Here is a 17312-nt window from a genome sequence, read left to right as displayed (position 1 = left end):
AAAATTTCAAAGTATAACTATTGCTGTGTATGGTTAGGTTTGCACCATTTAAGCCGATGTGACCCTCTTACCAATATTTGTAGTAGCATTCATACACATTCAAAGGGCATAAAATTCCTAGTTTTTCTATAGGCATACACAAATTTGGTATTAACAATATTTTATTAGCTGACACGCTGTCTTTTAAGTTGGTGACATTAAAGGAATGTGTTCTCTCGGGCTCCTGCTTGTTTCCAACAATATTTTCTTTCTGTACTTTCTATTCATTATTATTTTAAGGGGGTTTGGTTAGTATTTTTTACTAGCTTACAACTTAGCAAATGTTAAGGCATTTTCGGATTTACTGTTTGGATAGGCTCAACCCCTCTTCTTCCCCCATTTCTCTTCCATCATCCCAGCTTATACTATCCCATGAATTCAATTTCTTATTACACTTTCAAAACTCACATATTTTTTACCATCCTAATCCCACTCTGAGTCATCCTTATGAGGAACTTCCAAGTCCCCTGGATACTACCACCGCTCACTGCCAGATAAGTACCCATTTCTAATTAGAATCTGTGTGGTCACACTTTGGACAGTGGTATCTCTCTTCCTGGGCACATATTACTTCAAGTAACTGCTGCTGCACCCATTTCCTAGGTTATTCTACATGAAAGTGCAAAGGGAAGGGGAACCTGAAGCTGGTCATTCCAAAGGTCTTAGCTCTTTTTTACACTCTGCATAAGCATGTTAAGATCCTCCGGCCGGGTGCTGATTCACATCAATTACTGTGTGATTCTGCAAGGGTATCTGACCCAATTCAAGAAGTGTTTTCAGATACCTTCTCACATGAGAATACAATGTGAGATTCCTTCAAATTCATTATACTGATTCATATACCCAGTGCCATCTTTTCTGTCATTCCCACACTAGATTTCTGAGGGGTGCCTGGTTATCCCAGACAGAGTTCCAATAGAGACAATAAACATTTCTGCAGTTGCTTTCATTCATAAGATATTATCTTTCTTGCACTTTCTCCTAGTATATTTTGCTTATCTTATTATATTCTCCGTTCTTTAACATTTCACCACATCAGTTGTTCCCTTCTCTCTAACAGTTCTAAACTGAGTGGGCTCACATGTGTGTGTATCTATCAGGTGTGGCTTTTCAAAATTCCTAACTCATAACTCAGTGTGATGTAGTATGTCACTTGAGCCATCATTAAAAAATATTTTTGCTTCTAATATTTTTCTCTTATCTAAGATTGTAGTGGTATAAAGACCCAAAGACCACAGAGGATAGCTAAAGTCCATATTTCCAATTATATGTAACAGCCATACTGACTGCCTAAAAAGCAACAATTCTCACAGAGCACACTGGAACGCATTTTGTATGTAACATGTAAGTATAAAGAATCCAGAAAAATCTACATCCTCTTTAGCAGTTAGCAGAGGCAGAAAAACAAGGAAGAAAGGTCACAGAATCCAAAAAACTGCAGTTAGGTAGGATATTTCTACCCCCAATATCTATAACAGTGTTTGACACTTTCCCAAGGGGTTCTTCATGGAGTGGGTAGAAAAAGGAGGGTTAATTTCATGTTAAACCAAAGATGGCTCCACCATCCCATCATACTGAGTATTGCATTTCCTAGGAAACCTGATGGCTCTCCTTCCATCAGCACATGCATTCTAAAGTATTGAGAAACTACATGGAAAATAACTAGTGTCAAAATATGGGGGATGAAGTATTTTCCTGTGTTCAAATAGTTGAAATAGTGAGTTTGAAGGACTTTCAGGCTCAGCATCTCTGTATCTCCATGGATTAATGCTACCTTCCTCAAGCCCTGGCTACCATCATTTGCCATTATCCATTTGACCTGAGAGAGAGCATGACCATGTTGTTAAGGAAATTGTGTTGAATCACAGAATGAACATGTGGAATCTGACAATCAGAATCATTATCTTATCACAAACTACAACTGGAATTCTTGGAAATTTCTCTCTTTTGTTGCACTATCTAATCCTTTACTGTACAGAAAACACATTAAAGCCCACAGATTTGATTCTCATGCACCTAATGGCAGCCAATGCCTTGATCATTCTCTCTGCAGGAGTGCCCCAAACAATGGCAGTTTGGGGATTTAAATATTTCTTGAATGATTTTAGGTGTGAGCTCCTATTGTACTTTCAAGGATTTGCTCGAAATGTGTCCATTGGCACCACCTGTCTTCTGAGTGTATTCCAGGCAATGACCATCAATTCCAGGAAGTCATGTTGGAAGGATCATAAAGTCAAAGCTACAAAGTACATTCACTGTTCTGTTTCCCTACTCTGGGTCTCCTACATGTTGATACGTTTAATTTTCTTAATGTACATATTTATCAGAATGAATAGCCAAAACATGACAAGAAGCCAAGATTTTGGATATTGCTCTACTGTAGGGTGGGATGAAATCATAGACTCACTCTATACAGCATTGGTGATATGCCCTGAAGTCTTTTTTGCTCTGCTCATTACCTGGTCCAGCACCTCCATGATTGTCTTCCTGAACAGACACAAGCAGAGTGTTCAACACATCCGTAGCTCTCATAGTTCTAGTATTTCCTCCCCTGAGTCTAGAGCCACCCAGAACATCCTGGTATTGATGTCTACCTTTCTGGCTTTTTATACTCTCTCTACTATCTTGCGAGGCTGCATTGCTTTTTTGTATAATCACAATTGGTGGCTTGTGTTGATCTCTCACCTTACTTCTCTTTGTTTTCCCTGTTTTGCACCCTTTGTTCTTATAAGACATCGCTCAGTTTTGTCCATAGTTAATTTTGTATGGTTAAGAAATCTTTTGTCCTGACTTGATTATAACTCTGCAAACCATACATACTTATTGACTTCCAAATTTTACTCAATTATCACTATAAGAAATCAATAGAGAAAGTTAAATATTTATCATCTTGTACTCCTAAGACTGGCCAAAATGAGGGTGGTAGTTTTGTCAGATGGATGTATAAGCAGCCTACATGATCTGATCATGCTCTGTTTGCCCATTGTAGTCTTCAACTTTCAGATCATAGTTTTGCCTTTGCCAAAATAATGTTCAAAGAAACCAGGAAATTGCTGGCAATAAGGCTGTCTTTCTTGTGTTTTTATCCTGTCAAGGGATCTTGGAAGAAATAATCTTCAGTGACAATTCCATGATATTCAGATAATTTGATAGCAGTTGTTCCAGGAAAAAAAAACCCAGTGGTAGTTCTTAACCATACAGCCATAGTCTCAACAATGTGTGTTATGATGGGCATCTCCTCTTGTCATGTAGTTCAAAAATTGTCACTCCTGTATTTCAACTTGTACCAAAATCAGTAAAAATAAATTATGTTGATTAGGTAATCTTCAATTATGTTAAGGGGTATTTTTCTTCTTTTCCCTTTTAATATACATAGATTTTTTTATCATACTATATTACCTGAGTACAGTAGACGCTCACTTTACTTCTCTTACATCCAATCACCTCCTCTCCCATATACATTCTTCTCCCTTTTGGTCTCTCTTTAAGAAAAAGAATAGGCCTCTAAGAGATAGCAGCAAAACACATCACAATGTAATAAAGTATGATTAAACAAAAACCATCCTGTCAAAGTTCTACCCAGACTGATAGCTGGGAGACCAGCATAGGCTGTTCCAGACCCACTGAACAAGGATATCAGTTTGAAGGTCTGATTAATCTATGGGACCTCTGGTAGTGGGTCAGTATTTATGCCTAGTACACAAATTGACTTTGGGAGCCCAATCCACATAAAAGGATATTCCCTCAGCCTAGACACATGTGGGAGGACCTAGATCCTGCTCTAAATGATATGACCGACTTTGAAGATCCCTTATGTAAAGCCTCACCCTCCATGGGGAGCTGAAAGGTAATGGGATAGGGGTCTGTGGAGGACAGGGGAGAAGGAAGGAAAGGGAACTGGGATTGACGTGTAAAAGAAGTTTGTTTCTAATTTAAATAAACAAAGGAAAAATAGACATAATAGCAGAGAAACAATTGGGGCTTCAGGAGAAGGTACAAGAATTAGAATCTCAAGTGTTTTTGCATCCAGGAGTCCTAGTAAAGTACTGAACTAAAAGTTGTCCTATAAATGTAGAGGGCTTGGAGCAAATGATATTTGGCCTCTGCTTTCTGCTTCAGTTTCTGTGAGTGTATATGTGGTTTGCACAGTTGAGAGGTATTGGACCTCCTGCCATCCTCTTCCAATCATATATTCTCTCCCACTAATCTTCTCTGGGGTTCCCTGGGGTATGAGGGGAGAGTTTTGATGAAGACAACTCATTTAGAATTGCATGTTGAAGGATCTCTCCCTCTTTGTCACTGTGTGTGTGTGTGTGTGTGTGTGTGTGTGTGTGTGTGTGTGTGTGTATGAAATTCTCCCAAACTGGACCATAAGAGAAGAATGAGCTCAGTTGAGAAAGTTCCTACATGAGATCCAGCTGTAAGACATTTTCACAATTAGTTATTGATGTTCAAAGGGAGAATACATTGAATTCCTGCTTTCTATGGCCTGGTGGCCCTAGATTCTCTAAGAAATCAGCTTATTATCCAATGGCGAAGCAAGCCAATGAACAGCTCTCCTCTCTGACCTCAACATCATCTCCTACCTCCAGGTTTCAGCCCTGTTTGATTTGCTGTTCTGACATTTTCGATTGATGCACTATGATGTCAGAGTGTAAGCCAAATTATCATTTTATCCCCATTTGCTCTTTCCAGGCAATGACAGAAAGGGAGGTCTGATGAGCAAAGGGCAGAAGACTGTGCTGGTGTAACCCACAGAAACAGCTAACCTAAACAAGGGAGAGATCTTGAACACCAGATTGGTGGCTGGGAGGCCAGCACGGGACTGATCAAGACCCTCTGAATGTGGGTGTCAGTGAGGAGCCCTGGGAAATATATGGTGTCTTGGGTAGGAGATCAGTATTTATCCTTGGCATACAAATGGGCTTTGGGTGCCCATCCCACAATGAGAGATGCTCTCTCAGCCTGGACTCTTGTGGGAGGGCCTAGGCCCTACCCTGAATGAAATGACAGACTTTGGAGATACCCCATGGAGGGCCTCACCTTCCCTGGGGAGCAGCATGGGGACTGGGTGGGGAGCTGGGGTTCCTGATTGGGGGGAAGGGAGGAGGGGAGGTAGAGCTTGCTGGGATTGACATGAGAAGCAAGATTTTTTTCTAATTTAAATAAAAATATAATGAGACAGAGACATCTTGTCACTTCAGGAGGGCTCTCAGTCAGTATTGGAGACCACAGTTTATTACAGCATCATCTTCAATAACTTTCTAAAATTGGGGGTACTGGCAGAAGTCATCTATTATTATGTATATGGAGCAGATATCAAATATGTCCTTTAATCCTCGAGACACCCCTAAAACTGCACATCCTCACTAGCCTTTGGTCAAGTTCCACTAGTCCCACTAGCCATAAGGAGTGGTGTGGGTCCACCCAGGGCCTAGGTAATTTGTTATGCAAACTAGGAGCCATTCTCCACCACTGTGGCCAGGCCAACTGGAGGTAACCAGGCCACATCTAAAATACAATGGGACATCTGAGCTCCTGGGATTGAGCTGAGGCCTATCATTGTATCCAGGCCCCAACACTTCCTTGCATTGGTATTTTCCTGCTATCACCTTTTGTATAGCTCTATTTATAGTTAGATATTGTTTAGGTATGTTGTTACAATGGAATGCCTTGGTTTCTTTATCAAGGTTTATTGTAAGTATTTCAGAGTATAGTAGTGTAGACTGGCATCTCTGGACTCTTATAGTATTGCATCCCATCACAAGTTGGTAGCACATCCTTCATGCTCCTCTATAGTGACAAATGCTTTGTAAATTAACAAATATAGCTTGGTTGGAGATCAGAATGTAGAGCTAAGCCACTAGTTATCCAAACACCTAAATAAGTAGTTAAGTCATAGAATACAGGTAGTGATGACCACAACTTTAATCCCAGCACTTTAAAAACTATGTGAGTTGAAGGTCACCCTGGGCTACATGGGAGTGAATGAATCTAAAAGAGAAACAAAGCTCATGCCTTTAATCACGGCACTAGAGAGTAGTCTGAGGTTTTTGTGGAGAGCATTGCAGTCTGCAGTCACTCTGGGGACATGGTTGGCCCCCTTTTGTCTTAGACTTGGTAGAGTTAAGAACTCTTTAGTGGCTTGACTACTTTGATTTGCTTTTCATTAGTTTGAACTGCAATATCTGTCTCTGGGATTTTATTAACCATGTTATGTATTGAATCCCAACATAAAGATATGAATTCATGAAAGAGTCATTTGCATATGGCTTTTAGGCTGCTCACCTAGTCCAGAGCAGCACTCAGAAGTCACATGGGGGATCCCAAAGAAGTCATCACCCAGCTAGCAAGATTTTACTTTCTTTTTGTCGCAAGCCTCTGAGAAAATTGGGGAATTTCGTGTTGTATCCTTTCAAAAACAGTTTCCAGGTGCCACCCAAACTCCAGAAGCATCTGGTCTCTAAATGTCATAGCACATATCTTCCCAAGACCAATGGGCTGCTCCCATCACAAGTGGGTTTTCCACATAATCCAAGTGTGATTTTCCTAACCTGTCTCTCTCTCTCTCTTTCTCTCTCTCTCTCTCTCTCTCTCTCTCTCTCTCTCTCTCTCTCTCTCTCTCTCTCTCTCTCTCTTCCTCCCTGCCATTGGTGTCCATTGGTTTCAGGTTTTCCCAAAATCCCCTCTTTTTGGACTTCTACTATCAGCTCAAGCTACATGCTAGCTCTCTGATTAGATGTATTATGAGTCACAGTTCACATACATTGTCCAAAGATTCCATAAGGCAATGTGGAATTCTTAAAAGGAGGAATGAGTTAAAAGGGAGAGTTAGTTGTAACTAACTAAACTACTCTGGATGATAGAAGGACTTCAGAATATAATATATAAATTTCAGGAGAAAGTATAAATCAAAATTGATAAAGATTAGATTAGGAATTTCCCAAAAGTTATGGTTCAGCAAGGGTTATATTTTTGTCTTTGCAGGAAGATAAAAACAAATATCTTCAGGAATTTAAAGACCTTTTCACAAATGAGCATCCAAAGAAGAGAGAATTGACCCAAAAAAATTACCAACAAAAGAAATAACATGACCTAAAGTGATCTCTGAAATCTTCAAAAAGAAGATGGAATCTCCCAATAACAATCCCATCTGGACTATTACATTACCAATAAACTGAAAAACATCAACTAAAGATTGGCTTTAGACTGCTTAGAACTACTTTGCAGGAGCTAGCTGAGATGGTCCCAACTCACTGATTATGCTCAAAAGGACTTGAGACAAGCACTGCATTCACTCATTATGCAGAGAGACAAAAATGATACAGATACGTCCAACAGGACTTGAAAAGTCAACCAAATTTTTCTTTTCAGGATCTGCTAAAGATGCGGTTGCCCCCAGACAGCAGGAAGTAAATTTAAAAACACAATGCCCACAAGAGCAAAATGTTGATTGGGTGGTGCTTGGTCACTCTTGCATTTGGATATTTGTCATTCTTTAAAGGAATCGGTTTCAAGTTGTTATTGGAGGTTTGTTTTTTAATTTTTTGGTGGGGGTTGTTGTGTAACAGCTCTAGCTGTCTTACAACTCACTCTGTCCTCCAGGCTGGCCTGGAACTCACAGAGATCTGCTTGCCTCTGCCTCCCACTGACTAGCTCCATGCTCTTTTTTTAATGAACACATATATTAGGTAAGTAATCCTTTTGATAAACAATAAAGTAAGGGTGTGTAGAGACAGATAAATCATTAAGAGCACTTGCTGCTCTTGTTGAGACATCAGGTTCAGTTCCCAGCACATGCATGAACGTCACCTCCCTCTGTAGCTTTAGTTCCAGAGGACCCATGCCCTCTGTGGCTTCCGCAAGTACCAGGCAAACATATGGTGCACTTATATACATACAAGCATACATTCCTACTGTTGTTCTTTTGCTGCAGCAACGGGCAATGAAACTTGAATCACCAGTCAACAAACCCATGTAGAGTTTACTGAAGGGAAAGAGAAGAAGAGAAAGGGGGCGTTGGACAACTGGGAGCAGAGAGAAACAGAGGAGCAGGGAATAGAGAGCAAAGGGAGGGTGGTGAATGGCAAGAGAGGAGAGAGGTGGGAGAGAGACAAGGGAGAGAGCAAGAGGAGAGAGAGAGAGAGAGAGAGAGAGAGAGAGAGAGAGAGAGAGCACATGAGGTGCTCACTTAAAGGGGAAGCTTTCACATGTATACTGAGTCCTTACTCATCTGACAGAGGGCTGATCTCCAAAATTTACAAAGAATTCAAGAAACAAGTCATCAAAACACCAAGTAACCCAATTAAAAAGGGTTTATGGAACTAAATAGAGAATTCTCAATAAAGGAGTCTAAAATGGCTTATAGACACTTGAGAAAGTGCTCAACATCCTTAGCCATTAGGGAAATGCAAAACAAAACAACTCTGAGATGCCATCTCACTCCCATCAGAATGGGTAACATCAAAAAACAGAAATTACAGTTTATTCTGGAGAGGATATGGAGAAAGGATAATACTCCTCCACTGCTGGTGAGAGTGCCAACTTTTACAGCCACTTTGGAAATCAGTATGGAGATTCCTCAGGAAAATGGAAATCAGTCTACCACAAGACCCAGAAATTCCACTCTTAGGCACATACACAACAGTTAGTAATTATTACTTATTACAATTGAATTTGTAGTCATATTACATAGGTTTACAAGGTCAAACAGAGACATATTTTAGTAAGAAAAATCATTGTCATATACATCAGAGATTTAGAGAATATGTTGTTTAAGAGGTTTTAATAACATAGGTCTTTTTTAATTGCATTGAGACATGCCTTTCTTTGCAGTACCAATCTACTACGAAGAAGATGATGGATACTGAAGAAACTGCACATGGAGTTTACTTTCTTTGTAGAAATTTAAAACACTGGCTAAGAAAGTGCCCTTGCCTTGACTGCTAACAATATGTTGTGCAAATTGAGCATGCAGGTTGCAAAAGGCAGTGATTACCAAAACTTGTCAAAACAAGAAAGGACAGTTCATCAAAAGTTTGGCTTCACAGAAAGTTCTGTAGGATATTCTAGGCCTGTAGGCCAAAGATGGATGTCCCAACATTACAGAGGAACATTGGGTGACTCTATAGGCAGCCAACCGTTTCTGTCATTTCCCACCATTTTACAATTGGCTTCCTCTCTCTTCTTGCTTCCTCAAATAATATTGTTTCCATCTTGGGTCTCTGAGGGAGGTGAAGACTAGATGGTTATAGTTATACTTTTCCTTGTTTATCAGATGCAGAAAAGAAACTCCCTAAAGAGGTAGAAGTGTGAAAGTTTGGGAGACATTTAAAAATAATGAAAATTAGAATGGTTTCCCCTTTTGTACTCTCAGAAACAAAAGAGATGGGCAGCAAGTTTTCCTCCTCTTCTCATGGGGGCACTCATCCATGCAAAGCCCCTCACCTTTTATCTCCCAAAGGCCCTGTCTTCTCATGCTTTCTCAAGGAGCTTAATAGTTCAGCATATTCTTTGTGGGAAATGAACCCATGATTAATACACAGGAGAATCCAAACTCTCTTGTACAAATGTATTAACTGTCAAACAGATTGGCATTAAAACTTATTTTACAAATAGTGCTGCTATGAACATAGTGGAACAGACATACGTATTTGCATCTTTTGGGTATATGCCTAAGAGTGGAATTGCTGGATCTTGTGGTAGACTGATTTCCATTTTCCTGAAGAATCTCCATACTGATTTCCAAAGTGACTGTATAGGTTGGCACTCCCACCAGCAGTGGAGGAGTGTTCCTCTTTCTCCACATCCTCTCCAGCATAAACTGTCCTTGTTTTTTTTTTTATTTTAGCAATTCTGGCAGGAGTAAGATAGTATCTCAGAATTGTTTTGACACTCACAGTTAAACACTGAACTGAACTCCTGGAACCCAGTTGCAGAGAGAGAGGAGTGATGAGCAAAGGGGTCAAGACGGTGAAATCCACAAAAACAGCTGACCTGAACAAGGGAGAGCTCATGGACCAGCGACTGATGTCTGAGAGGCCAGCATGGGACTTATCCAGACCCCCTAAATTTGGGTGTCAGTGAGGAGGCCTTGGCAATCTATGGGGCCTTGGGTAGTAGATCAGTATTTATGCCTGGCATGCGAATGAACTTTGGGAGCCCATTCCACATGGAGGATGCTCTCTCATTCTGGACACATCGGGGAAGGCTTAGGCCCTGTCCCAGATGAAATGACAAGACTCTGGAGATTCCCCAGGGAGGAATCTTAGCTATGGGTGTCTGCTTCTGCCTCAAAAATAGATCAACAAATATTTTAGATGTATTTAAGACAATCCTCACCATGAAATAAAAATATTCTATAACATACTGGCAAATTGAATCCAAGAATGCACCAAAAAATCAGCCCCTATGAACAAGTTGGCTCATCTCAGAGATGCAGGTTTTGTTCGACTTTGGTCATTTGGTCAAAGTAGTCCATCATATAAACAAACTGAAAGAAAAAATTGTTATAATTATCTCATTTGATTCAACAAAATCCAATATGCTTCATAATAATCGTCTTGGTCAGAGTAGGGATGCAAGGAACATACATAAACAGAATGAAGCCAATATATATCAAGCCAACCACAAACGTCAAGCTAAATGGAGAGAAACCAAAATCAGGAACAGGACAAGGCTGTTCACTCTCTCCTATCCATTCAATATAGTACTGAAATGTCTAGCTAGAGCAATAAGACAGCAAAAGGAGGCAGGTAAGGCCCTCCCACAAACTTTTGCAGCAGACTATGTTGACTCCAAATGGAAGAGTGGACTGGGGCTGGGTTAGGGAGCAGGGGAGGGGTGGGATCAGTCAAGTGCTGTTGGGAGGAGGGGTGGGTGGGAGAACTGTGGTTGGAATGTAAAATGAAATAAAAATGAAAAAATTAAAATTAGGATTGTTTTATGAATACATATCAAGTGGAGAGAGTCTAGAAGAAAGGAACTGGAAGAAGATAAACAATTCTAGACTTGATTAAAACACGTGCATGTATAAAACTGTCAAGTATTTTAAGTAATAAGCATTAAAAACTTCTAAAAAAATAACAATGTTGGTTTCTGTTGGAGAAGTCAGTGAAGTGTGGAATCCAAAGAGGCAGATGGATTTCTCTCACTTTCACAGGAATCAGACACCAAAGATTCTACCACTTTCTGCAGGAAACCCAGTCATCATTCAGGGATCAGGAACACTCAATGCCTCTCCCTAACACCTTATGCCTTTGATTAAATCCACAAGGAACTCTAAAATATCTTTGCTATTTAACAACTACAAATTTTTCATTTATTATCCAGTCTCCCACAGCTAGTGCTGTCCTTGTCACTGAAGGTGAAATGAAAATTGCAGATCTGAAGGGAGATGAGGTCCCAGAGTCACAGACCTATGTATCACCCTTGTTCTTAATCTCCCACAGTGATGCTTATAAATGAGTCTGGATCTGTGCAAAGAACTCACCAACCCACACAGACAAGAAGCCAGGTGAGTACAGTGTATTTCAGTCTGAGTGGTAGAGTTAGCAAAGAAGAGAGGCCTGAGTAAGTGATCATGTCTGAATGGGATCTGGGGTAGTAACAAATCCATGGACTAGACAAAATGAACAAAACTGAGTTGCATAGCTAAGAGATGAGGTAGAATGTCTCAAGTTTTCCAAACATGGTGTACTTTGTTGTTTCTTATTGTAATACATGCTCCCCACTGCTTGTGGCTACAGGTAAGAGCAATATAATTCAGTCCAAATCTGAATATGGGGAAATGCGGTAATAAGACAATGTTATAATTCACTTCTGCTTACATGATTTGTAGACTATATGCTCAGTATTATTATTTCAGTTTTTTTACTATGGTTTCATGTCACAGTAAACAGCACAATGAAAGTATAAGGTGCACACATCCCAGAGAAGAGCAGGATTTGACTATGATTATGTATTAAAAGAATCCATATGTGATACTACGATTATGTTTTGTTTACATAAGCAGTAACTAAATCGTTAGTGAATGGCTTTTGGTACAATGATTGGTTTGAAGACCCTCCCTCTTAAACTTGGGAAGGGAAATGGAAGAGAAAGTACAGCATGAGTATCAGTCAATGACATCCAGGATAAAATGTGTAGAGTTATTATGCTGGTTTCATCATCTAATATTTATCAGAACCTGGTAGATGCCTTCACTCACACTGTTTACCATTATTAATATTAGAAGATAGAGCCTTGTTCATGGTCTGCCAGGATGCTACACATTGGCTAAATATGCATTAACACTTAGTATAAACAGTACTAACAGGGGGCAATATTTAATGCTCACACTGGACAGTATTAATGGTTTCATACTCTTCTTATTGTACTTTATCATCTTACATGCCTCTTCTCTGTGTAAATGCATTATATTTTTCATTATAATAGACTGATTAATATATGAATGAGCAAATAAGTCAGATGGGGATACAATGCTTTAACAGCAGCACTTGTCTGGCACAGAAGGCAGGTCTCTGTAAATTTGAGATCAACATGATAAACGGTGAATTTTGAGACAGTCAGAGCTACATAGTGATGCCCAGTTTTGTAGAATAATAATAAAGAAGACTGAATGAGTGCTGAATTTTAAAAGAAATGTTTTAGGAACATAAAGTATATTTCATGGTATTAATTATTAATAACATTACGGTTTCGTTTTTATATGCTGTACAGATTAGTAGTGTAATTCCTCTGCATAACCTACTGTAACCTTCATCCCTAAATAACAACGATTCACATTTTGGGTGGCGTCATAAATGTCAGGTCTATCTTGTGCATCTGAAACCAAACCGAGAGATGAAACAGTTTTCTGTCAGATCAGACCATAATGAGAACAATGCCCTCAGAAGCACTGGGATTTCACATTGACCTAGGAGATAATCATGTACGTAAAAGTTAAAACATATTTGTGACATAATTTTTCTTTATTTTAGGTTAGGGTATGATTTCCCTGCATGTAAATGTGAGCTCTGTGAGAATGCAATGCCTCTAAAGGCCATTAGAGGATGACAGACGTCCCTGGGATTGAAATTGCAGGCAGATGTAAGGCACCCTGTGGGTGCTGGGAACCAATTTGGAATCCACCACAGCAGCATATTTTTCCTTACCTCTGAGCCTACTCTTGATTCTCCCCAAATGAAAACTTTTACAGCACAAAGCATACCATAGGATACCAAAAAATGTGACCAAAAATCAAGTGAGGAACACAAACTGAAAAGACAGGTGTAGTTTTTTTGGACATGATTTTGCAAGCAAAGACTGAGGTGACTGTGTTTCTGGAATATATTCCACATTCAAGTCCTTGAAATATTCACACTGACTCTAAGCAATTTTTGTACTTAACAGTCCCATGCCCTCGTGATTCTTAGTACTTTATAGTGAAAGTAATGGCATAGTCTAGATCATGCAGTTTTTACTATTGAAGAAGGGGACAAACTGAGAAGGTAGCAGTGGCTCACAAATTGTCATTGCTGTTTTCCACATATACAACCTGTATTTAACTCACAGAAATAATACTTTCCATTATCCACTTAAGTCTTTACAGAATTTTACAAAGTGAATATTTTCATATGAGGATACAGGATATCAATGGGTGTATCCAGTGTTATCACACCCTACTTTCCTGTGCAGAATCTTATAATTGTAAAGACAGATGTCCTTTAACAGATTAAGCATATAAGAGGTTTCACCAGGTAGTTGATACTTGTCCCTGTTTCTTTTCATTAACATTGCTTCTTATTTCACTACAACAGATGTAATCGGATACCCAAATAAATACTCATTGTCATGCAAGTGGCTTAGATACCTCGTTGTCAGTGTCATTAAAGGAGTCTCAAAAACCACAGCAGCTCTAAAATGAAGCATTGTCAGTAATTGCATTTTTTTTCCTTCCTCACAGATATGACCGGACAGGTGCACTGGCCTGAATTTCTTAGAAACTTTCCTGGCCTCGAAGCAGTTAACGATCCTAGGTAGGTAGAACTTTTAAAAGTTTGCAGGGATGTTGGGTATTCATTTGTCCCTGTTGAACAGTGTCTACCTTAAACTGAGTCACAACTGATACCTGCACTTCTGAAAGACATCCCAATCCCTCAACACTCAAGAGTGTAAACCAACCTTGAGGACAAGACCCTAAGGGTGTTGTTGACTCCATCCCACTTCAGGTGGGTTCCAATCTCCTAGAATAACCAGGTACTACCAAAACCCATAAGCACCCCAACATCTACCCCATCGAGAATACCATGCCTGAGGTTGTGAAGGTACTAGTCCTGTGGAACAATACTCATGGGATCTCCACACATTGTGGGTCTGCCCCACAATATCTGATCTCTTATTTACTTTCATTTTATAGGCTTTTGCATTTAAGATATTGAATGAATCTCAGAAGTGACTTTGAATATTGGACTTTGAAACATTGTTGAGGATGTGAAAAAAGTTTAGGAAATATTGAAGAAGGACTGAATGCATTTTGTCTTGTTTTACAGCACCTCTATGGAGGTTAGGAGTAGATTGTGTTGGTTTGAATACTATGGCACTGATAGAATGTTTGGCCTGTACCGAGTGACATTATTAGAGGTTATGGTATTGTTGGAGTTGTGTGTCACTCTGGGGATGAGGTTTGTGGTCTAATACGCTGAAGCTACACTCAGTATGAGAGTCAGTTTATTTCCTGTTGCCTGCAAGTCAAGATGCAGAACTCAGCTATCTCTATAGCACTATATGTGCCTGGATGTTTTCATGTTTCTCATCATCAAGATCATGGAATGACCCTCTGAAACCTTAGGCATGCGCAAATTACATGTTTTCCTTTATAACAGTTGCTGTGGTCATGGTGTCTCTTCACAGTATTAGCAACCACAAACATGACAGAAGCTATTCTCGGGATTTGCGTTATTGGCACATAGGTTTTATTTGTCCTACCTCCCCAGATGTAACCAGTTTCCCAGTCTTCTTGTGACATTCACTGATGTGCTAGACCTAAACATATAATTTTGTTATTTACAAGTAGTAAAACCAGGTTGAGCGAGAATGTGTGGTAATGGATTTTGGGGCTGTTATACAGTACATAATAGAATAATTTCTTTATTCCAATGCAACAAATTTGTAGGGGATTCTCTAGTACCAGTGCATGGAGAAAGGGAGACTGTTGATATCTCACAGTACCTAAAGTCTCACCTTATGTCCCCACATTGTTTTACATTTTCAGGTACCAATATTTATGGATGACTTTCTTCCAGCTCTTTTTTATACAGTTGTCATTATATGGCTGATAAATGCGTAGGGAAATTGTGACTTTACTAGGACAGCATGGTTCAGCCTGGTACTGATTCACAGCTGCTTCTGCCTACTTCTTCAAGGGATCTCGACCTTCATACGAGAATATAAGATAACTTATCTTACAGGAATACTGTGTAGTTTATTGAGAGTTTATTCTGAAATCACTGCACTGTGTAACTCACTGCTTTTTCAGTATCATTTACATTTAACATTAAGGAGTGGTGTATGATTAACCCTGACAGAGTTTCAATAGACATTTTAGACATTATTTCTCTAACTGTCATTCATATTTATTGTCCTTCTTCTTTCCGTTTTTCCTTGCATATTTTGACTTATCTATACTCCTGTTCAGTCTCAGAGATTTCCTCATACCAGATTGCACCATCTCCCTAACAATTCGGATATGGGTGTGAACAGATGGAGGTGTCTATGTCTTAAAATGTAAGTTGCCAATTTAACCATCATTTTAATGCATCTGTGCTTTTAATAATTTTTCATATGTAAGACTGTTGCAGGGTAAACAACCAAATTCCACCACCATGGCAAAAGTAATAATTGAAAATCTGTTTTAAGTGAACTTGGATACTACATGAAGAGAAACATTTCTCAAAGTGCAGCCTCAAATTCATTTTCAGACTGTGGGAGCATATTCTAAAGGAAATTGTGCCAAGTCACAGAATGGACTTCTGGAATCTGGCCATCAGAATTATTTCCTTATCACAAACTACAGCTGGAATTCTGGGAAATTTTTCTGTAATTTTCTACTATTTTGTCCTATACAGCAGAGAATGCACATTAAAGCCCACAGATGTGATTCTGGTGAATGTAATGTCAGCTAATGCCTTGATCATTCTCTCTACAGGAGTGCCACAAACAATAGCAGTTTGGGGATTTAAGCATTTCTTGAATGAGTTTAGATGCAAACTCCTATTGTATGTCCAAGGATTGGGTAGGAGTGTGTCCATTAGCACCATCTGCCTCTTAAGTGTCTTCCAGGCCTTGACCATTAGTCCCAGGAAGGTCAAACTTAAGAAGTACACCAGTTGGAATGTCTTCCTCATCTGGATCCTGTACATGTTCATAAATTTTATTCATTTTGCATACACAATTGTCAACAGGAATATCAAAAATGTGACACAAAAACAAGATTTTGGGTACTGCTCTGCAGGGAGGGACCAAATTGGCGATTCACTCTATGCAACATTGGTGGTTTGCCCTGAAATCTTTTTCTCTGTGATCATGGTCTGGTCCAGTGGATCCATGATTGCCATTCTGTACAGGCACAAGCAGAGGGTCCAATACATCCGCAGCACAAATGGTTTGAGCAGAAACTCCCCTGAGTACAGAGTCACCCAAAACATTCTAATCTTAGTGTCCATCTTTTTGGCTTTTTACACTCTCTCCTCCTTCCTAAGAGTCTGCATTTGTTATATAAATAGTCACAATTGGAGGCTGGTGAACATCAACCGTCTTACCTCTCTGTGTTTTCCATCATTTGGACCCTTTGTTCTCATGAATCATTACTCTCTTATGTCCAGACACTGTTTGGGCTTCATAAGGAATAAAAATCATTTAATCTCATTTCAAGAAAGGAAATGATTATGTGTTGCTTGGTATTGGGTTGCATACTTGCTTGTCTCACTGAAAAGATCAATACAGAAACTTACGGAGGAAGTACCTAGTCTTTTTAAGATTAGCTGAAATGAATATGGGTGTTTTGTCACCTGCTTGAATCAGTATCAGTATCCTTCCTGAGCTGTTCAGATTGTATGAGACCCAATATACTCCCACTTGAAGCTGTGAGAGTCTTCCCTTTGATCACCTGATGTGCAAAGAAGTCATGGAAAAGCTACCAATAAAAATGTCATTATTGTGGCTTTCATTTAGCCATGATCTAGGCTGCTTGTTTATGTCTCAGACAGCTCTGCAGTCTACATTCTGACTGGAAG

The 17312-nt window shown here is 39.5% G+C and overlaps 2 protein-coding genes across 2 annotated transcripts; both read left to right on the top strand.

The window, feature by feature from the left end:
• Nucleotides 1–1899: 1899 nt before the first annotated feature.
• On the top strand, nt 1900–2829 carry LOC101828327 (vomeronasal type-1 receptor 4-like). Its single transcript, XM_005085644.3, has one exon. It carries the CDS (start codon nt 1909–1911, stop codon nt 2827–2829), a length of 921 nt encoding a protein of 306 aa, XP_005085701.1. The 5' UTR covers nt 1900–1908.
• A 13203-nt stretch (nt 2830–16032) lies between these two features.
• On the top strand, nt 16033–16962 carry LOC101833893 (vomeronasal type-1 receptor 4-like). Its single transcript, XM_005085661.3, has one exon. It carries the CDS (start codon nt 16042–16044, stop codon nt 16960–16962), a length of 921 nt encoding a protein of 306 aa, XP_005085718.1. The 5' UTR covers nt 16033–16041.
• Nucleotides 16963–17312: the final 350 nt, after the last annotated feature.

This window comes from Mesocricetus auratus, unplaced genomic scaffold, assembly GCF_017639785.1.
Source record: "Mesocricetus auratus isolate SY011 unplaced genomic scaffold, BCM_Maur_2.0 Super-Scaffold_100037, whole genome shotgun sequence".
Taxonomy (NCBI): domain Eukaryota; kingdom Metazoa; phylum Chordata; class Mammalia; order Rodentia; family Cricetidae; genus Mesocricetus; species Mesocricetus auratus.
This window is presented reverse-complemented; position numbering and strand designations above follow the sequence as displayed.

Excerpts from the sequence above, each read along its gene's own strand:
- LOC101828327 (XM_005085644.3), top strand. The coding sequence starts at position 1,909 with ATGAACATGTGGAATCTGACAATCAGAATCATTATCTTATCACAAACT.
- LOC101833893 (XM_005085661.3), top strand. The coding sequence starts at position 16,042 with ATGGACTTCTGGAATCTGGCCATCAGAATTATTTCCTTATCACAAACT.